This window comes from Lolium rigidum, chromosome 7, assembly GCF_022539505.1.
Source record: "Lolium rigidum isolate FL_2022 chromosome 7, APGP_CSIRO_Lrig_0.1, whole genome shotgun sequence".
NCBI classification, from domain to species: Eukaryota; Viridiplantae; Streptophyta; class Magnoliopsida; order Poales; family Poaceae; genus Lolium; species Lolium rigidum.
This window is the reverse complement of record NC_061514.1, coordinates 29,371,249-29,391,849: the sequence shown is the minus strand read 5'-3', so window position 1 is coordinate 29,391,849 and position 20,601 is coordinate 29,371,249. Positions and strand designations below refer to the sequence as shown.

At 44.2% G+C, this 20,601-nt stretch overlaps 1 protein-coding gene across 1 annotated transcript; it reads left to right on the top strand.

Moving 5' to 3' along the window:
• Window positions 1–4,075: 4,075 nt before the first annotated feature.
• On the top strand, window positions 4,076–7,934 carry LOC124674041 (dihydroorotate dehydrogenase (quinone), mitochondrial). Its single transcript, XM_047210077.1, has 11 exons — window positions 4,076–4,252; window positions 4,967–5,049; window positions 5,262–5,585; window positions 5,706–5,958; window positions 6,380–6,460; window positions 6,540–6,647; window positions 6,731–6,760; window positions 6,910–7,047; window positions 7,193–7,230; window positions 7,307–7,406; window positions 7,535–7,934. Exons 1-11 carry the CDS (start codon window positions 4,076–4,078, stop codon window positions 7,619–7,621), a joined length of 1,419 nt encoding a protein of 472 aa, XP_047066033.1. The 3' UTR covers window positions 7,622–7,934.
• Window positions 7,935–20,601: the final 12,667 nt, after the last annotated feature.

Sequence of the window (20,601 nt, the reverse complement as noted above, 5' to 3'; positions counted from 1 at the left end):
TTGCTATGATAGTATTGATGTGATTTATTCCTCCTTTCGTGGCATGAAGGTGACAGTGTGCATGCTATGTTAGTACTTGGTTTAGTCGTGTTGATCTTTCATGCACTCTAAGGTTATTTAAATATGAACATTGAATTGTGGAGCTTGTTAACTCCGGCATTGAGGGTTCGTGTAATCCTACGCAATGGTGTTCATCATCCAACAAAAGAGTGTACAGTATGCATTTATCTATTCTGTTATGTGATCAAAGTTGAGAGTGTCCACTAGTGAAAGTCTAATCCCTAGGCCTTGTTCCTAAATACTGCTATCGCTGCTTGTTTACTTGTTTCTATGCGTTACTACTTGCTACCATATTATCACCATCAACTACACGCCGACAAGCTATTTTTCAGCGCCGTTACTACTTGCTCATATTCATTCATACCACCTGTATTTCACTATCTCTTCGCCGAACTAGTGCACCTATTAGGTGTGTTGGGGACACAAGAGACTTCTTGCTTTGTGGTTGCCGGGTTGCATGAGAGGGATATCTTTGACCTCTTCCTCCCTGAGATCGATAAACCTTGGGCGATCCACTTAAGGGAAACTTGCTGCTGTTCTACAAACCTCTGCTCTTGGAGGCCCAACACTGTCTACAAGAATAGAAGCTCCCGTAGACATCACCCACCTAGTATGCAATTCAGCCATCAATCTCATATTCTCATTAATTCTAACTTGGATGGCATTTGCTGTAGTAACAATTTTATTTTCAATATCCTTATTAGGCATAACTTTCGATTTCAAAAGATCAACATCAGAGGCAAGACTATCAACCTTAGAAGCGAGAATATCAATTTTATTGAGCTTTTCCTCAACAGATTTGTTAAAAGCAGTTTGTGTACTAATAAATTCTTTAAGCATAGCTTCAAGTCCAGGGGGTGTATTCCTATTATTATTGTAAGAATTCCCATAAGAATTACCATAACCGTTACCATTATTATAAGGATATGGCCTATAGTTATTACTAGAATTGTTCCGATAAGCATTGTTGTTGAAATTATTATTTTTAATTTAGTTTACATCAACATGTTCTTCTTGAGCAACCAATGAAGCTAACGGAACATTATTAGGATCAACATTAGTCCTATCATTCACAAGCATAGACATAATAACATCAATCTTATCACTCAAGGAAGAGGTTTCTTCGACAGAATTTACCTTCTTACCTTGTGGAGCTCTTTCCGTGTGCCATTCGGAGTAATTAATCATCATATTATCAAGGAGCTTTGTTGCTTCACCGAGAGTGATGGACATAAAGGTACCTCCAGTAGCTGAATCCAATAGGTTCCGTGAAGAAAAGTTCAGTCCTGCATAAAAGGTTTGGATGATCATCCAAGTAGTCAGTCCATGGGTTGGGCAATTTGTGACCAAAGATTTCATTCTTTCCCAAGCTTGAGCAACATGTTCATTATCCAATTGTTTAAAGTTCATTAAGCTACTCCTCAAAGATATAATTTTAGCAGGGGGATAATATCTACCAATAAAAGCATCCTTGCATTTAGTCCATGAATCAATAATATTCTTAGGCAGAGATAGCAACCAATCTTTAGCTCTTCCTCTTAATGAGAAAGGAAACAATTTTAATTTTATAATGTCACCATCTACATCTTTATACTTTTGCATTTCACATAATTCAACAAAATTATTGAGATGGGCAGCAAGCATCATCGGAACTAACACCGTGAAAATTGCTCTCGCATAACAAGATTCAGAAAGCGGGTTTAATTTCAAAGAATTCTATCTGTAGTAGCAGGTGGAGCAATAGGTGTGCATAAGAAATCATTATTATTTGTGGTTGTGAAGTCACACAACTTAGTATTTTCGTGGAGTGGCCATTTTAGCAGTAGTAAATAGAGCAAACTAGATAAAATAAATGCAAGTAACTAATTTTTTTGTGTTTTTGATATAGAGTGCAAGACAGTAAATAAAGTAAAACTAGCAACTAATTTTTTTGTGTTTTGATATAATGCAGCAAACAAGAAAGTAAATAAAATAAAGCAAGACAAAAACAAAGTAAAGAGATTGGATTGTGGAGACTCCCTTGCGGCGTGTCTTGATCTCCCCGGCAACGGCGCCGGAAAAAGAGCTTGATACGCGTACAAGCACGCGTCCGTTGGGAACCCCAAGAGGAAGGTGTGATGCGTACAGCGGCAAGTTTTCCCTCGGAAAGAAACCAAGATTTATCGAACCAGGAGGAGCCAAGAAGCACGTTGAAGGTTGATGGCGGCGGGATGTAGTGCGGCGCAACACCGAGATTCCGGCGCCAACGTGGAACCCGCACAACACAACCAAAGTACTTTGCCCCAACGAAACAAGTGAGGTTGTCAATCTCACCGGCTTGCTGTAACAAAGGATTAGATGTATAGTGTGGATGATGATTGTTTGCAGAAAACGAGTAGAACAAGTATTGCAGTAGATTGTATTCAATGTAAAAGAATGGACCGGGGTCCACAGTTCACTAGAGGTGTCTCTCCCATAAGATAAATAGCATGTTGGGTGAACAAATTACGATCGGGCAATTGACAAATAAAGAGAGCATAACAATGCACATACATGATATGATGAATATTGTGAGATTTAATTGGGCATTACGACAAAGTACATAGACCGCTATCCAGCATGCATCTATGCCTAAAAAGTCCACCTTCGGGTTATCATCCGAACCCCTTCCAGTATTAAGTTGCAAAACAACGGACAATTGCATTAAGTATGGTGCGTAATGTAATCAATAACTACATCCTCGGACATAGCATCAATGTTTTATCCCTAGTGGCAACAAGACATCCACAACCTTAGAACTTCATGTCACCTGTCCCGGATTTAATGGAGGCATGAACCCACTATCGAGCATAAATACTCCCTCTTGGAGTTAAGAGTAAAAACTTGGCCAGAGCCTCTACTAATAACGGAGAGCATGCAAGATCATAAACAACACATAGGTAATAGATTGATAATCAACATAACATAGTATTCTCTATCCATCGGATCCCGACAAACACAACATATAGAATTACAGATAGATGATCTTGATCATGTTAGGCAGCTCACAAGATCCGACAATGAAGCACATGAGGAGAAGACAACCATCTAGCTACTGCTATGGACCCATAGTCCAGGGGTGAACTACTCACTCATCACTCCGGAGGCGACCATGGCGGTGAAGAGTCCTCCGGGAGATGATTCCCCTCTCCGGCAGGGTGCCGGGGGTGATCTCCAGAATCCCCGAGATGGGATTGGCGGCGGCGGCGTCTCGATAAGGTTTTCCGTATCGTGGCTCTCGATGCGGGGGTTTCGCGACGAAGACCTTAAGTAGGCGGAAGGGCGGAGTCGGAGGGGTCACGGGGGCCCCACACAGCAGGGCCGCGCGGGCCCCTCCTGGGCCGCGCCGCCCTAGTGTGGCGGCGCCCCGTGGCCCCACTTCGTCTTCTCTTTGGTCTTCTGGAAGCTTCGTGGCAAAATAGTACCCTGGGCGTTGATTTCGTCCAATTCCGAGAATATTTTCTTTGTAGGATTTCTGAAACCAAAAACAGCAGAAAACAGCAACTGGCTCTTCGACATCTCGTCAATAGGTTAGTGCCGAAAAATGCATAAATACGACATATAATGTGTATAAAACATGTAGATATCATCAATAATGTGGCATGGAACATAAGAAATTATCGATACGTCGGAGACGTATCAGTGTCGGCTGCGAGCGAGTGAGTGGTGGAGCAAGCACGATGGAAGGGCAAAAGGGGAAAGTGCGAAAAAATTGTAGGGTGGAAAATTTTAACCATGAAAACTCTTATATTTGTGAACGGATGGAGTATACGTTTTTGTTGTACTCCTGCTATCGAGTATCGAGGACTGATATATATAGTCCGGCCTGGGCCGTTTCCAGGCCTAGCCCAATTGAGAAGAGAAGAGAATAGTCCCCTACTTTCCTTCCACGTCCTGCCCCCCCCTTCTGCTTGCTCTCCACGCCGACCCAAACCGCCGCCTCTCCTCGCCGCCGCCCCCATCGCCGTCGCCTCCCGGGCCGCTCCACCCTTCCGCCATGTCCTCCGCCGCCGCCAGCGCGTGGCGGCGCTCCCTCCGCGGCGCACTCCTGCGCGGCTCCCCCTGGCGCGCCGGCGCCGGCGCCGGCCCCTCCCGGCAGGCCAGCACGGCTTCCGCAGCTTCGTCGGGCGCGGCGGCGGCTGCTCCTAATAAGGTGCCCCCGCCTCCCCGCAAGGTAACGACGCTCTCCCCGCTCCGCCGTCTCTTCGGCATTAACGCATACACCTCACGCGCGCCCTCTGCTCTTCGCTGAGATCCTACGCGAGCTGTTTCTCTCTAGCAAACAGCTTGGAGCAATGGCTTTCCGCGTGCCTGCTATATTTAGCGTGTTTGGGTTGTGCTTGCTGCTGCCTGCTAGTGCTACCACGCTGCGTTGTTGCTCTGGTCCATGTTCTTGTGCCATCTTAACGCATTGCATCTCAAACTGCATCTTTCAGAAAGATACTTTTTTTTTTCTTTTTGTAACTTTCTGTGGCGCAATCTCTTACTTGCACTCTGTCTCAGCATGATGTAATACGAACAAAAAAAAAACTGACTCCTACTGCTCCTGTAGATACTCTTGAGAATTTGATAGCAATATTGACTTGCAACTTCTGTTTTTTGAGTTTTTAAAAGTGCATTGATGAATAGTTGCAACTTTTCTGTTTATTGACTGATCGATCCTTCGGGACTGAATTGATCATAGAATTATCAGAATACTAACTCGCAACCTTTCTCTTTATTGAAAACATTGAATGGATGAATTAGCTGTGAAGGATCCTATGAAAGATTGATCGGGACTGAATCGATCATACAACTGCTACAGTGATCATGTGTCCCTTTACTCTCCTTTTGTCAGCGACTACTTCATTAATTAACTAGTCCTCGTTTTTCCTTGTTGATTTGGCAGGGTAGGCTTTTGACTGGGGCCATGATAGGGCTGACTATTGCTGGAGGTGCTTACGTGAGTACTACCGACGAGGCCACACTTTGGTACATGATACTAAGTTCTTAGACCTTAATTTCTGACACTAAATCTAGTTACATCAAAATAGCATGGAAATACCCCATAGGCGCTTGAAGTTGCCACCAGTTGGGATTCCGGAATTTATAAGCACCTTACGTATTTCTACTGTTTTTTTTTGTACAACTATCAACTAGGAGCCTATTCACTGACGTATAATATGCCCTTTGCGATCATGCAGTGGCTGGATATTCAGATCAACAGAACTGGTGAATCCGCTTTTTGCACTGCTAGATGCAGAGTTTGCTCATCGTTTGGCTGTTACTGCTGCTGCTCATGGATTTGTTCCAAAAGAAAAGAGACCTGATCCACCAGTTCTTGGCCTAGAGGTCTGGGGCAGGAACTTTACAAATCCAATTGGTCTTGCTGCTGGTTTCGATAAAAATGCCGAGGCCGTTGAGGGTCTATTGGGTCTTGGATTTGGCTTTGTGGAAGTTGGCTCTGTGACACCACAGCCTCAAGAGGGAAATCCCAAGCCTCGGATATTCAGATTGAAAGAGCATGGGTAAGAAGTCATATACTGTTATTGGTATTCAAACTGTTTGGGTCATTCAAAATCATGGAAACACAAGTAAAATTCTACTTGACGGTTTCTTATAATGGCGTTTTCTTGCCTTCTCTTCAGTGCTGTAATCAATCGCTGCGGGTTCAACAGTGAAGGAATTGTAGTAGTCGCTAAGCGTCTTGGGGCACAACATGGTAAGCGGAAGATGGAGGAAACTTCAAGCTATCCTTCATCAACCAGTAATGTAAAGCAGGGAGGGAAAGCAGGACCTGGAATTCTGGGTGTCAATCTTGGCAAGAATAAGACTAGTGAAGATGCTGCTGCTGACTATGTTCAAGGAGTTCATTCGTTGTCGCAGTATGCTGATTACCTGGTATCCGTCTATTGATCTTACAAGATAACTTAACATCATGCGTTTGGTACTTTCAGTTTCATGTGCACCATAGATTCAGATCGGTATGATTGTTACAGTAAGCAACTTTGCATTCATTCATGTTGATCTATTCTCATCTAACATGGCCCATCAAATGATCAAAGAGAGAAAGAAACAGCATTATTGGAGAACTGTTTGCTTAAGAACAAAGTGTATTCATTTCTTGAATGGTTTGTTGTCAGTGCACAATGGAGAAATGAAGGGCTTATTTTGTGAAACTGTGTACTTTGCTTGTTACTATCTGCCAAAGCACATCACTACTTATTGAAATTAGGGACTATGGTCTGAGGAAAAACATTTGATTATTTTATTCTCTGCTTCTTAAATAAATGTTCACAGTGGTTTCTTGCTCTTAATGCAGGTCATTAATATCTCTTCCCCAAATACTCCAGGCCTTCGGGCCTTGCAAGGTAGAAAGCAACTGAGGGAACTTGTGAAGAAGGTTTGTAATCCTTTTAATTGAACTGGATAGTTTTCTTCATTTGCATGGGAAATTAGTATGACCTACACTGCATGTGCAGGTGCATGATGCACGGGATGAGATGCAGTGGGCTGAAGATGGTCCACCACCATTGCTTGTGAAGATTGCACCGGACTTGTCGAAGGAGGACCTTGAGGACATTGCTGCGGTACCATACTGGACTTTGCATTGTTTTTCATGCTCATCGGCTATTGGTTGTGTTTTTCTTATGCTTTTCTTATTGTTGTCCAGGTTGCTCTTTCTTCCAAGTTGGATGGCCTGGTAGGTGGACAGTTCTTCCGTGACCATTTTTAAGTGGCACTTTACTGAATATCATAATCCTTTTTAAATTCTGCACAAATATGTATTTCCCTCTCCATGTTGTTTCGCTAATGTTTGCTTATTCTGTACCGACATTGTTAACGACACAGATTATATCGAACACAACAATTGCAAGGCCACCTCCTGCAGAAACACATCCACTAGCTCAAGAAGCCGGTGGATTAAGCGGGAAGCCTCTATTTGATTCATCTACTCGCGTCCTCAAGGAGATGTATATCCTTACAGGGGTGTGTGTTTTTATCCGTTTGCTTACTTCAGTATGCCATATCTATTTACTTCAGCACATCTTCCATCCCGGTTATTTCATTTTGAGTGCCGCTGTTTCTTTGTCTCCTAATTCTCGTTCACTAACAATTCTTGCATATATTGCAGGGCACTATTCCCCTCATAGGCTGTGGTGGTGTAACTAGGTAATGCAATTTCTGTCTGTCTTTACCTCGATGATGCTTTGCACTTTTAACACAAATATTCAATCGATTTCTGCAGCGGTGAGGATGCGTACAAGAAGATACGTTCTGGAGCTACACTTGTTCAACTTTACACTGCCCTTGCCTATGGTGGTCCAGCTCTCATCCCAAGAATAAAGGTGATTAGTCAAACACATTTGGTATTTGTTTTTTAAGCTTGCAAGTTCGCAAAAAATGATCGAACCATCCAGACTAAAATGTTCATTATAGTCGCTTATATATAATATTTGACACTTTCGTTCAACAGGCTGAGCTAGCAGAATGTCTGGAAAGAGACGGTTTCAAATCGGTCCAGCAAGCAGTGGGAGCAGATTGCAAGCCCAAGAAGGCCTGAACAACCACCAACGCCATTTGATTTTCATCAAGATGCTAGCAAAGTTTTCCATGACCCATGCTTGTCCTACTTATTCGGATGCTACTTGAAAAGAGAAACCAAGTCTGAAACTATTTTGAGGGTGTGGTACTAATTATATATTTAGCCTGTAGTAAGGAGTGGTCGAATCACGGGCGCCCGTATCCCATCTCTCTTGTTTTGCTTCTAAGCGAAGCTGTACAAGAAATTTTTGGTTAACTTATGTGTATATCTCCAGGCTTCTGTGAAAACAACGGTTCCAGAATTCTATGGTATCCTGAAGCTGCATTTTGCATCTCGTTTTTGTTTCTGATTTGATTCTAAGCTAAACAAATACTTTGCTCCTGTTGTTGGGTTGAAATTCGGTGTGTGTCATAGTTATAATTCTGGGGATCATTCCTATGCAAGATGTAGCGTTTGTCTGAAAAAACTTTTGAAGTCCGGAAGAAAGCACCATTGCTTGTGCTCCTATGGACAACCGATCCGTGACACCAACATTCTCCCCTGCTGAAGGTGACCCTGGTGGAGTAGCCTGCTCCAAGGGATAATCTGCCAACAGAGTAAAGTAACTATGCTCGGTTCCATCTGCTGGGAAAAGGCTTTGGCGATTGAGATTATGGAAACCATAAGACTGGGCCATTTCACCGAACATCTCTTGGGCGACAGAAGCAGTGGCTGCACTAGAGGACACTGAAGGTGCAGATGCAACCGTCGTCATGCTTCCGGATGATGGTGTAAAACACACAGCTGGTATCAAGGTAGTGGTGGTACTTGACAATGGCAAGGGTGGTTTGGAGAGCTCGGCTTGCAGTGAATCAAACGAACGCTGTGATTGAGCTTGATGCTCATCCAAGGGAGCTTCCGTGTGTGCATGTGCTTCTGATGACGGCGTGGTTGTAGGAGCGTTGGTGGATGCAGAATGTGGGTAAAGAGAGTTTCTGTAAAGCAATTTCGGTGTGGGTGTGATGGATAGTATGGTGGGAAAATAAGGAGAAGAGTGATAGCACGGTTGAAGTATGAGCAAACTCTAGGATGATCTTGTGGAGCGTAGGTGCGGTTTGACGCCGTATCAAACACCTGTGATGTTCTGTCAAACGTCTGACGGTTTTTAGTTTTTTTGTGTGTGATCAGGTGGTGAAGCTTGAGTGAGATTGTTAAGGGGCCTTTCTTCGTCTTCAGGAAAATCCATGGGGGCGACACAGTCGCCAGCAGGCCGAGCCGCCGCCAGAAGATTGATCTAGCAGCCCGGAATGGAGAGAAGTGCGCGGAGGAGGAGCTCCGCGCTGCTGGCTTGTCCCATCAATAGATGCCTCAGCAGGACGCCGGCGGTGGTGGAGGATGGTGTCGGCGGTGCGTCGGAAGAGAGAAAATGGAAGATATGCGGGCAAGTAGAATGGATCAGATACAGTAAGCGGTGACGTAAACAATGACTACCGCTTTGACCGCACGGGTATGCACAAAGTCCAAGATTTTGGGTCCACCTTACGCTACTACGGGTACATAAAAAAGGATCAAACGAAGCCGCATCAGACGGACCGAAACACCTCGTAAAATTCTTAGAGAGCACCAAAATTGTACACACATAAATCTAGCAGAAATCTAAAGATATGAACTATAGACGTGTCAGCCCCAGGTTAATTCCTAACAAACCTCAAAATTTTGAGAAAAAAGAAGTTGGTTACACTTTAATATAGTAGTTATTATGCTTAAACTTTAAGTAAGATATATAAATTTAACATAAATGAATATCTTTAAGGATTTTTTCAGAGTAGGGGGCCATGCTCCCCTACCTAGAAAAGCTTAGCCACTATGAAAAGGGGTCCTTGGGAGTTGCGTTGGAGGCGCGCGCTTAGACTTGACCTAATTTGAGGAGGAAGACGACTAGTAGAGATTAGTGGAGGCGTTTGGGGTGAAAGTTGAGGAGCGTGGCGGCGGAGGTGGATGGGCGGCTCTTCCAATTTGGGAACAAGATTTGGGTGGGGAACTGTGATTTGGACCGCCGCCTGGATCTAGTACCTTGTTGTGTGGTGCTCTGTTATCAGCAGCGGACAAGAAGGTAGCACCATACAAAACCCTAAAAGATAAGGATCAGGGGAAGTGGAAGGACAAGCACGAGCTAGAGTAGTACTTCCCTATTTACAGTCCTTGCTAGAGTAGATGATTAGGTGGACGAGCAGGAGCTGCACTGGGACACCGTGGCGGACGAGCACTCGGCGTCCGTGGAGTGGTCGTCATGGCGACGCCGGCACCTGCAAGCCACGACGAGTGCCGCGATGGCGCTCAGGACGGCGACGACGGCGGATACCACGGTAGTGATGGTCATGACGGTGTTGCCGTCGTTGCTGCTGCTGGAATCGTCCGTCAACCGGGGGCACGGGGGTGGCGGCTGGCATGCCGGGCACGCGGAGCCGGCCCATAGGGCGGGGCAGATGGGCACGCTCTCCCCAGGCCCTCAACAGTTAGGGCCCTAGTCCAAGATTTATTTGTACACTTACTACACTTATATTTATACTCTTTAGGCAGTAGAGTTTGGAATAATTCTACTCCCTCCGCCCCAGTTCATAGGGCTTACACGTGTCCCTAGGTCGTAAATTTGACAATAATAATGCAACATATGTATTACAAAATATATATCATTAGAAAGCTTAGATGTTCTATTTTCTAATGATATAATTTTTATATTATACAAATGATATTTGTTGGCTAAATTCACAACCTAGAAATACACGCAAGCCCTATGAACTGGGACGAAGGTAGTAGAAAATATAGAAGGTTGAAGTTGTAGCTTAACGAGTAAACGTGCCTATACTTCGACTCCTCTAATGTGCAAAACAACACGGACCCTCATAATTTTTTGTCTTATTATTTCTATTTCTCGCAAACAATACACATGTACACAAGTAGCTATTGGTAGAAATAATAATCATGGTATATAGTTCGTGCGATCAATAGAAATAAATAGTTTCAGACATCTTCAGCAATATTCTTAAGACCATGGATCTTTCAAATGTAAATATTGTTTAGTTTGTTATTGCATTACCCTAATATTTATCTTGCTGAATAATTTTTTTTAGTTTTTTGTGTGTGTGCCCGGGTGGTGAAGCTTGAGTGAGATTGTTAAGGGGCCTATAAAACTGCTTAAACTTGAAGTAATATATATAAATTTAACATAAATGAATATCTTTAAGGATTTTTTTCAGAGTAGGGGGCCATGCCCCCTACCATAGAAAAGCCTAGCCACTATTAAAATGGGTCCTTGGGAGTTGCGTTGGAGGCGCGCGCGGAGACTTGGCCTTATTTGAGGAGGAGGACGACTAGTAGAGATTAGTGGAGGCGTTTGGGGTGAAAGTTGAGGAACGTGGCAGCGGAGGTGGATGGGCGGCTCTTCCAATTTGGGAACGAGATTTGGGTGAGGAACTGTGATTTGGACCGCTGCCGGGATCTAGTACCTTTTTGTGTGGTGCTCTGTTATCAGCAGCGGAAAAGAAGGTAGCACCATACAAAACCCTAAAAGATGAGGATCAGGCGAAGTGGGACGACAAGCAGGAGCTAGAGTAGTACTTCCCTATTTACAGTCCTTGCTAGAGTAGATGATTAGGTGGACGAGCAGGAGCTGCACCGGGACACCGTGGCGGACGAGCACTCGACGTCCGTGGAGTGGTCGTCGTGGCGACGACGTCACCTGCAGGCCACGACGAGATCCACGATGGCGCTCAGGACGGCGGCGACGACGGATACCACGGTGGCGATGGTCATGACGGTGTTGTCGCCGCCGCTGCTGCTGCTGGAGTCATCCGTCGACCGGGGGCACGGGGGCGGTGGCTGGCACGCCGGGCACATAGAAAATATAGAAGGTTGAATTTGTAGCTTACCGAGTAAACGTGCCTATACTCCGACTCCTTCTCTAATGTTCAAATCAACATGGACCCTCATAATTTTCTCTCTGATTATTTCTATTTCTCGCAAACAATACACATGTACACAAGTAGCTATTAGTAGAAATAATAATCCTGGTATATAGTTCATGCGATCAATAGAAATAAATAGTTAATATTCTTGAGACCATGGATCTTTGAAATGTAAATATTGTTTAGTTTGTTATTGCATTACCCTAATATTTATCTTGCTGAATAATATTTTTTTTTAGTTTTTTTGTGTGTGACCAGGTGGTGAAGCTTGAGTGAGATTGTTAAGGGGCCTACAAAACTAATCATGCTTAAACTTTAAGTAAGATATATAAATTTAACATAAATGAATATCTTTAAGGAATTTTTCAGAGTAGGGGGCCATGCCCCCCTACCCTAGAAAATCTTAGCCACTATGAAAAGAGGTCCTTGGTATCGTTTCGCCCTAGGTTCCCCGAAATCTATGGACCGGCCCTGGGCACGCCGGGCAGCAAGCCGACAGGGTGACTGCCGGATCGCTGATCGCTGCTGGCGAGGGCCGTTGAGGCCGGGCGGCTCAGCTGGGCAAGCGTGGCAGGGCGATGGCGGGCAGTTGCGGTTGACTGCGTCCGGGGGTGCTGCACAGAGAATGTAGTACTTGGAATCACCGATAGCGGGCAGCGAAATTAAATGGAGGAGGGAGGTAGGAGACCAGACTAGACCTTGGTCGGAGGGAAACGGTAGGACGCTGGCGACGGCCACCAGCTGCAGGAGGAAGAGCGCCGTCGCTGTCACGACGATGGCTGCACCCGCACCGCCCTTCTTCTTCGCCATGCCACCGGCCGGGCTTGACGGGGTTGGAGTTGAGCTCGGATGCGCCTTGTGCTTTTCCGCCTTGTGCTTGTGGTGCAGAGCAGAGCAGAGTGAGAATTGAATTTAGACAGGATGCTTCACTCATCCGCGCGCCTCGCCTCAGTGCTCTTGTGTGTCTCTAAAACTGAATTTTCCTTTTTTTTTTATAAACTAGCACAGTGACCCTCGCAAATGCGAGTGCGTCTTCTTTAAAGTACACATTTGGTGTTACCCTTGTTTGAACAAAATATTTACATCCACGCTATGATATAGAAAATAATATGGATTTGCACTGAAGAGCACATTAAATAATTGAGATGTTAAAATGCTTTTTTATTGACACGACACGATTATCTATGGTAGCTTTTAAGCACCTGTAAATACAACCATCGCCTTCAGCTGCGTGGTTTCTGCGTTTGAAAGTGTCAGGTAACTTTATATGTATTTGTATCTTTTTTTTTTGAAAATGTATCTTCTCATATTTTTAAGAATAAATTGTCACCAGGTGTCCAAGCTAAACAGGTCCGTTGACACTAAGAATTTGAGTAAAGAATAAATACTACTTTAGGGTGCTTGGAAAATATGTAAGATTAATTAATTATACGATACAAAAATAAGACTATGATGACTGAGTGGAATTGTTTTAACAGACAATCAGCTAGAGATTATCGAATGGAGTGACTTGAACTTATCTACATTCGTAAGGAGACATATATTAGTGTGTAGATAATATATACATTTCTTTTGAAAAAATATTCTATGCATGAGCGCAACACCTGCTGCTATTTGAAGATGTCTACATGAGTTTCTTACGTGATTAACCTTGTATATGCATTTTACATCTCATCTACTAATTACAGTTTCAATTGTTTAAATAGTTTAGGTAACGATGGATTAACCCGGGTTCTTTACGTGTCCATATATATAGAACACGTCTATATTTGGCACCGGCTCTTCTTTAACATGTATTAGGCACTTATTTCATAGATGCAAATCCTTAAACATAATTACTTTACCCTACAATATGTGAGTAATGATTATGTTCGGTGAATTAATACTTGTATACTACTACAATTACATCGTGTAGCCACGACTTTTAAATACAACTAATAATAATCATGTTATGGACTAGCGTGGTGCATAAGTAAGCTGAAATCAGACCCTGATGTCTCGTCACTCAAAATTAGGAATGCAAATTCTATTTCTGAGGGTTCCACTATGCCTATGAAACTTCAAAGATGGTAGCAAGATTTATGCTGAACAGCTTAGATGACCGGTCTATTTTGGTTTTTCCTATACATACATATTATCAATTTTGGATTCTAGCATTTTGTTCACTCATCAGTTTTAATTTAGTTAGCTTCATGTACGACCAACACGAGCGACCTTCCATGTTCGCCCATCTTACCTAACTATATAACTATTTAACCCTAACCGTAAATTATTTAAAGTTGGATAGAATAAACGGAAAATCGGACAACATATTTTAGGATGTTGTATTTAGCGGATCCACGGGAAAACTATTATACCGGACAAAAGTAATAGGAAATCCCATTAATTAGCTTAAATTTCAAATAATTTTAAACATTTTTTCTAATTTATTTGACAAATCTTAGGGTGTATCTTAGCCGGTATTTCCATTAACTGTATTTACCGATGCCCATTAACAAAATTTACAATCCAAGATCGGTGTTGTCGTCTTATAGGCCTACATAGGATGTCTGAGGCGCATGGACCACCGGCATGGCGAGATGACTCTCTGCTTTCACCCATATTTCATGGTTTATTTCTCATGCATCAGGGTTAGGGATTTTTCGCTTGGCCGATATTTCTGAAATCCAAAAACTACAATGATGGACAAAAGATACCGGTATTCAAATAATTAGCTCCAAATTTAAATAATTTGGATAAATAAATAAATATATATATATATATATATATATATATATATATATATATTCATTTGACAATTCTCGAACGGTATTATGACCAGTATTTCCGTAAACTATATTTACCAGCGCTCAGCAGTATTCTATTGCTACCAAGAAGAAGAAAAAAACCCGTACTGAAATATGTTGACATGTTGATATGTTATGATTTGAACATCAACGCACACAGTTCTGTAGCCTCACAGTCGGTCAACTTTTGAGCTTGCATACATGATCTTTTTATTTTAAACGGACTCACCAGGAGTCTTATTAACACACGGCATGTCTTTTGGAATTCACGTCTATTTTATCTTCTGGTGCGTACACCAGTTTTTTTTTTGCTACAATTAACTTTTAGTTATCTTCGTGTATAATCGACCACCAGCACAGGAGACCTCTGTCACGTTTTATTTTGCTTTTAATATATAATAGAAATAGAATAGAATAGATAGATATAGATAGATGTGTCTTGAACTGCTACAGCCGATGAAAATGGAAAAACGCGTGTTCGTATCCACCCGCTTTACAAATCTTAACGGTACTGATCAGCTATACGGAGTGCCAAGTTTTATACTATCACTCCGTTCTGCTCCCGCCGATCGGGAAAGAGTGGCAAGCGTACATAGGTAGTGGTTGGTTCAGTGGCTTCAGCTTTGCGTAGCGGTTGGTTCGGTACAGCTGTCCCTTCGCAAGGACAAGGTCAGTTGGTCCCTGGATGCGACAGAGCTCTCGCAAGGGGTGACGGTGGCTCATGCTACGGACGTGTGGAAAGCAGCGGTGCCCCTCAAGATAAAAATCTTTGCTTGGCAACTGACCTGGACAAGCTACCTTCCAACCTCCAGATTGCCACGAGACACGGTCCTTCTGATGGTACTTGTGCGCTTTGTGGTGCCCCGGAAGACGCGGCACATATCTTCTTTATCTGTTCCTTAGCTTTGTTTGCATGGAGTACTTTGATGCAGTTACTAGGGTGCGCTTGGAGACCTGCTAACTTCGCACAGTTTCACAATATCGTTTCGAGCCTGGCATGCCTTCCTCGTAGACTTCTTTGGTTGCTTTTCCTGGCACAGCCGTGGGCGTTGTGGTTGATTCGCAATAAACTTACTACCGAAAAGAAAGTAACTAATCATCCCTCTGACGTTATCTTTAAAATTATGCTATTTTTGCAGCTGTGGAGTATAAACTGCAAGACGAGGGACCATGAGGGTTTGTGCTGGATGATCAATGAGCTGCGGGAGCTCTACTCGGCCATGAGACCTAGCAACGGAAACTGATGGCATCTCTGCAACATGAAGGGGTTGTGTTCCTCGAGCTGCTCTCCGCTGATGATGGCCGGTGCCTTGTGTGCGGTCTTCTCTCCGGTGGTGCTGTTCTATGTTTCCTACCTTGGATAACTTGTGTGTGTGTTGGCTAAGCTGTATGCCGCAACGGTTGTAATAACTTTGTGAACTCCTCTGGCTTTATTAATTTAAAGTTGGGCTGATAAGAACTCATCTTTATCATGGGTTGCTTGCCAAGAATCGCTTTGTTTTTGGTCATTTAGCTCGACCTAAAAGAAGATCAACTCTTCTTTATTATGGGGACTCCAACCCCAAACTAGTTCGGTTTCAAGGTCATCACTACTCCGTTAGCCTTGTTATTCTTCTTAGGAAAGTGAACAATAAAAGGTGTATGCGAGGGTAACTCAAATCTCACATTCCCTTCATGAAGATTAATCAAGGCTTTGACAATTCTTAAGAATGGCCAACCAAGAATGATAAGTGCAATAGGATCCTGCCGCATATAACCTATGACCAGATCAATAAGTGCATGTCAATCTTTAACTTGAACACCTGTATTTTCTTTAATGCCCACGGCTTGTTTGAAGGTGGAATCAGCTAAGTGTAACTTTAGTTCAGCAACCATTAAAGAAAAAAGTCCATTTTTCGTCCTTCAACTTTCACACAAGTTCACTTTTGATCCTAAATGTTTTATTTGATCTAAAAGAAACCCTAAACTTTACCACCTTGTTCAAACGTCTGGTTTTGCTGATTTTTTTTTGGATAAAGATACGAAACATAACCAAACAGTATGAAAACCACGGTGAAAATACCCAACCTTTCGCTAAAATAAATTGTACCGAGCCAGTTTCAGCCATTGCCATGGCACTGGCCAACAGCGAGCAGGACGAGCTCAACGAGCTTGTTTTGTGGGACGGGCTCGCAATCCAGCTCCGCGAGTCAGCGCTCGCGCAGGGAAGGCCGGCGACTCCTCCGGCCACGCCAACGCATCCCAACGACCACGCTCCGTCTGCTGCTCCGGCGTGGGATCCCTGGCCACAGCCTGCTGCCCATGCGGCGGTACCTCCTCCACCGCCGGCGTAACGAGCTTCCATGGCCGACGCCGGAGTTCATTGACCTCGTCAGCGATGACGAGCAGTAGGCAGCACCTACTTTTACCACCCTTTATTATGTTTTTTTATTTAAATATAAATTATGGATTCATGAATGGAAAAAAATTATGTGTCGTCCCGCTGGAGCCACCCCGACGTAAACGGACGCCCGGACGATTTCGACCATTTAGGCCGACGCAAACGGACGCGACGCGCCGCTGGAGATGCCCTAAGAACAAGACATGTGAACGTGTTGGCAAAGTTTAGGGACGTCCGAAATGCGTCGCGCCGCTGGAAATGCCCTAAGAACAAGACATGTGAACGTGTTGGCAAAGTTTAGGGTCCATTTTGTACCAAATAAAACGTTTAGGATGAAAAGTGAACTCTGCACAAAGTTGAAGGATGAAAAATGGACTTTTTTCACCATTAAATAACCAAGATTAAGCCTATCAAATGAAGTTTTGAGAATAACGGAGACACTCGCACTAGGATCACAAAGTGCAACAAGCCCCTATTTTTATCTTAATAATTGGCTCAAAAATATCATCCAACTTAGCAGGTAGTTTTTCAGACAATTTCTTGTATGCCATCTCAAGCTCACGTACCTTTTCAGCAACTTGGTTAATAAAGATTTGGTACGCTACTTTGTTACCTCCTTCTATGTCGGGATTCCTCACGGTAATCATTTTCACAAGATCTTCAAGAGTGCGCAAGAAGGTTAGGCTCCACACTCTTAAATTGAGCAAAACAATATTTTTATTAAAATGACAGAAAATCATGAACTACAATAGGCCAACTATCTAAATAAGAAGTTGTTCTAAAAACCAATATACATGAGCTGCAAGATAGAACTAAAAATGTGGAGGCTCAATTAGGTAAAACTGTTGAAGGTCAAACAGTAATCCTTGCTAATTTTGCCGGAAAACCCGTTGCAGACTTGAAGATGATGAGAAGTAGTTGGGACGATAACACACCTGGTGAAAAAAATACTAGTGCTATGTTCAACAAGTAGTGATGTGTCAGGAGAGAGAATGCGGTGGAAAAGCTAAGAGCATCTTCACCAGCGGCCCCGATAGCGTTTTGGGGGCCGGCGTGGTTTTTGAGCTCGCACCGGTGCGCCCCAAATGACACCGGCTAGTTTTCGACCCCAATAGAATCGCCGGCAACCCCGTGCCGGCCCCTTGGCGAAGGGCGTGAGTCGGGCACGCCGGCGCCTCGCGGAAGGTCAGAAAACGAGCGTGGGCTCCGCCTGGCAGCTAGACACACCCATTTCCCGCCTCCTATCCACGCCCGAGATGACTTCCACCCCTCTAGATCGCCACCTTCGCCGTTGCCGCCGCGCCCCTGGTTGCAATAGACACCGCCGCCTGTCTAGGAACCGCCGTCCATCGACACGGACGCCAGCCCCTCGATCGGCGGCCGCTGTTTCACCCGGAACAGAGCTCGCCGCCACCGCGGCACAACCGCCCCGCCCGCAAAGTGTTCGTCCGATTGCCGCGATGGACAGCGACGAAGAGATGATGGTGCAGATGTTCACGGAGGAGCAGAACGCTGAGGCTGTCCGGCGGCAACAACATCAACTGATTCTGACGAGCATGCTGCGTGTTCGCCAGCCTTTCTTCGTCGTGCCTTGTCGCGGCGCCTCAAAGCCAGGCAAGAGGAGGAACATCAACCGTCATCGTCAAGCCGGCACAATGCTGCTTGACGTCGACAACTTCAACGATGACGCGACTCATTCGCCGAAGGAATGTCGGCGCCGATTTAGGATGAAGAAGGAGCCGTTCTTGAAGATTTTCCACGACATCATGGAGTATGATAACTACTTCATTGCCAAGCAAGATTGCACAGGTTTGTGGAGCTTCACCTGAATTCAGAAGTGCACTGCTGCAATGCGATGTCTTGCATACAGAGCTCCTCCAGAAAGAACCAATGACTACCTACGGATGGCAGAATCGACATGTACAGAGACTCTCTGCAAATTTTACCGAGCCGTCATAGTGGTGTTTGCTAAAGACTATTTGAGAGCACCAAGAGAAGATAATACAGCTCGGGATAATCTATGATAACCCCCCCCCGCTTGGTGTTAAGTGAGCTCACTGGCCTCCCGCCGCTGTCACTGACATGTGGGGTTTAAGTGACCTGGGGGGGGGGGGGGGTTATATCTAGCTGATGGTATCTACCCAGCTGCAACGGTCTCCGATGTTTGCCAGGCTAGCTGAGGGACAAGCTACTGCAGTGAACTTTAAGGTAAACGGCCACGCATACAACAAGGGGTACTATCTAGCTGATGGTATCTACCCGACGTATGCTACATTTGTGAAGACAATTCCCTCTCCATCAAACGAGATGGAAGCCTATTTTGCAACATGCCAGGAAGCAGCACGCAAGGATGTTGAGCGTGCTTTTGGGGTGCTTCAGCAGCGTTTCGCCATTGTCAGGTACCCTGCTTTTTCTTGGCCTGAGTCTCAGATGTGGGAGGTGATGAACGCCTATGTGATCATGCACAACATGATCATTGAGAGCGAGCGCGACGAACCTGTGCAGGATGATCAACCATTTGATTATCAAGTGCCACTTGCTGAGGTAGAGCATGTACCCCAAGAATTTGCCGTTTTTCTTCATATGCACACTGAAATTCGAGATGCAGATGTCCATGCACAACTCAAGGCAGATCTAGCTACACATTTGTGGGCGAGGAGAGGAGCAGCCAACAATGCATGATTTTATTTATATTTGTGTGATTGTATTTTTTGTTTGGTTGTATAAATAATTTAAGTACTATTTGTTTGATAGATTGTATGAATAATTTAAGTACTATTTATTTGATTGAAACTATATTTTAATTCTATTTGTGCGATTGTATGAATTATTGAATATATTATAAATAAAATATGATTGATATGTTGTTTCAAAATATGGTAAAAAGTAAAGAAAGTTTTGGAGGCCACCGTATGGGAGGCGCCGGTGTGGGAACAGCCTTCCCAAATAGAAGATGCACTGCCGACGCCACCCATACAACACAACGGTGCCGACGATCCTGCTGGCGACTATTTGGAGGACCCGGTGGAGATGCTCTTACGTCTCCAAAAAGATGCATGTGCAGTGTGTGTAAAGCGCCGTGAGCGCGCTGCATTGCTACTAGGCTAGCTAGCTAGATCGATTGCGTTGGACATACTCTAGGAGCGGTCAGCGGCCATGGGAGCGGCGACGTGCTGGCTTAGGCTACTCTAGGACGGGACGTGGGGCAGGAGAGACTAGGGAGACGCGCGCGACAGAACTAGAGAGCGCGCGCATGCCTTCAGATCGAACCGGCTATAGCTAAGTAGACTTTTCCAAACCAAAATCTTGTTTCGTGGATTGTCTTTGCTCGTCGAATCGCTTCAGAGGTGTACTGTTTTCCGGTCGGCCGGCGTGAGCTAGCTGAAACCGATCAAGCTTGTGTGTTTGGGTGCTTAGCTAGCTTGGCACGTATGTTGCGCGCCGGAAGCTCAACAGTTGATGCCTAACCTAGAGGACGGATTGCCTGAAACGTTCGCATCCCTTGAATCTCATGGCCGTGTATCAACAGATTACTCATCAAAATATGAGACTTGCAAGCAGGGCCGGTCCATAGATTTCGAAGGCCCCAGGGTGAAACGATATCAAGGGTCCCTTGTTCACAATAGTGAAGTTATCGTAGGGCAGGGGGCCATTGCCCCCCTACTCTAGAATTTTTTTAAAAGATATTTATTTATGCTAAATTAATATATATATTACTTAAAGTTTAAACATGATTGGTGGTCTGGCCTCTTAACAATCTCCATCAAACATGAAAGACTTAAAAAAATATTAGTATTGGGCAAGAGAAATATTAGAGTAATGCAATAATAAACTAAATAATATTTACATTTGAAAGATCTATGGTCTTCGAAATCTTTAAGAATCACT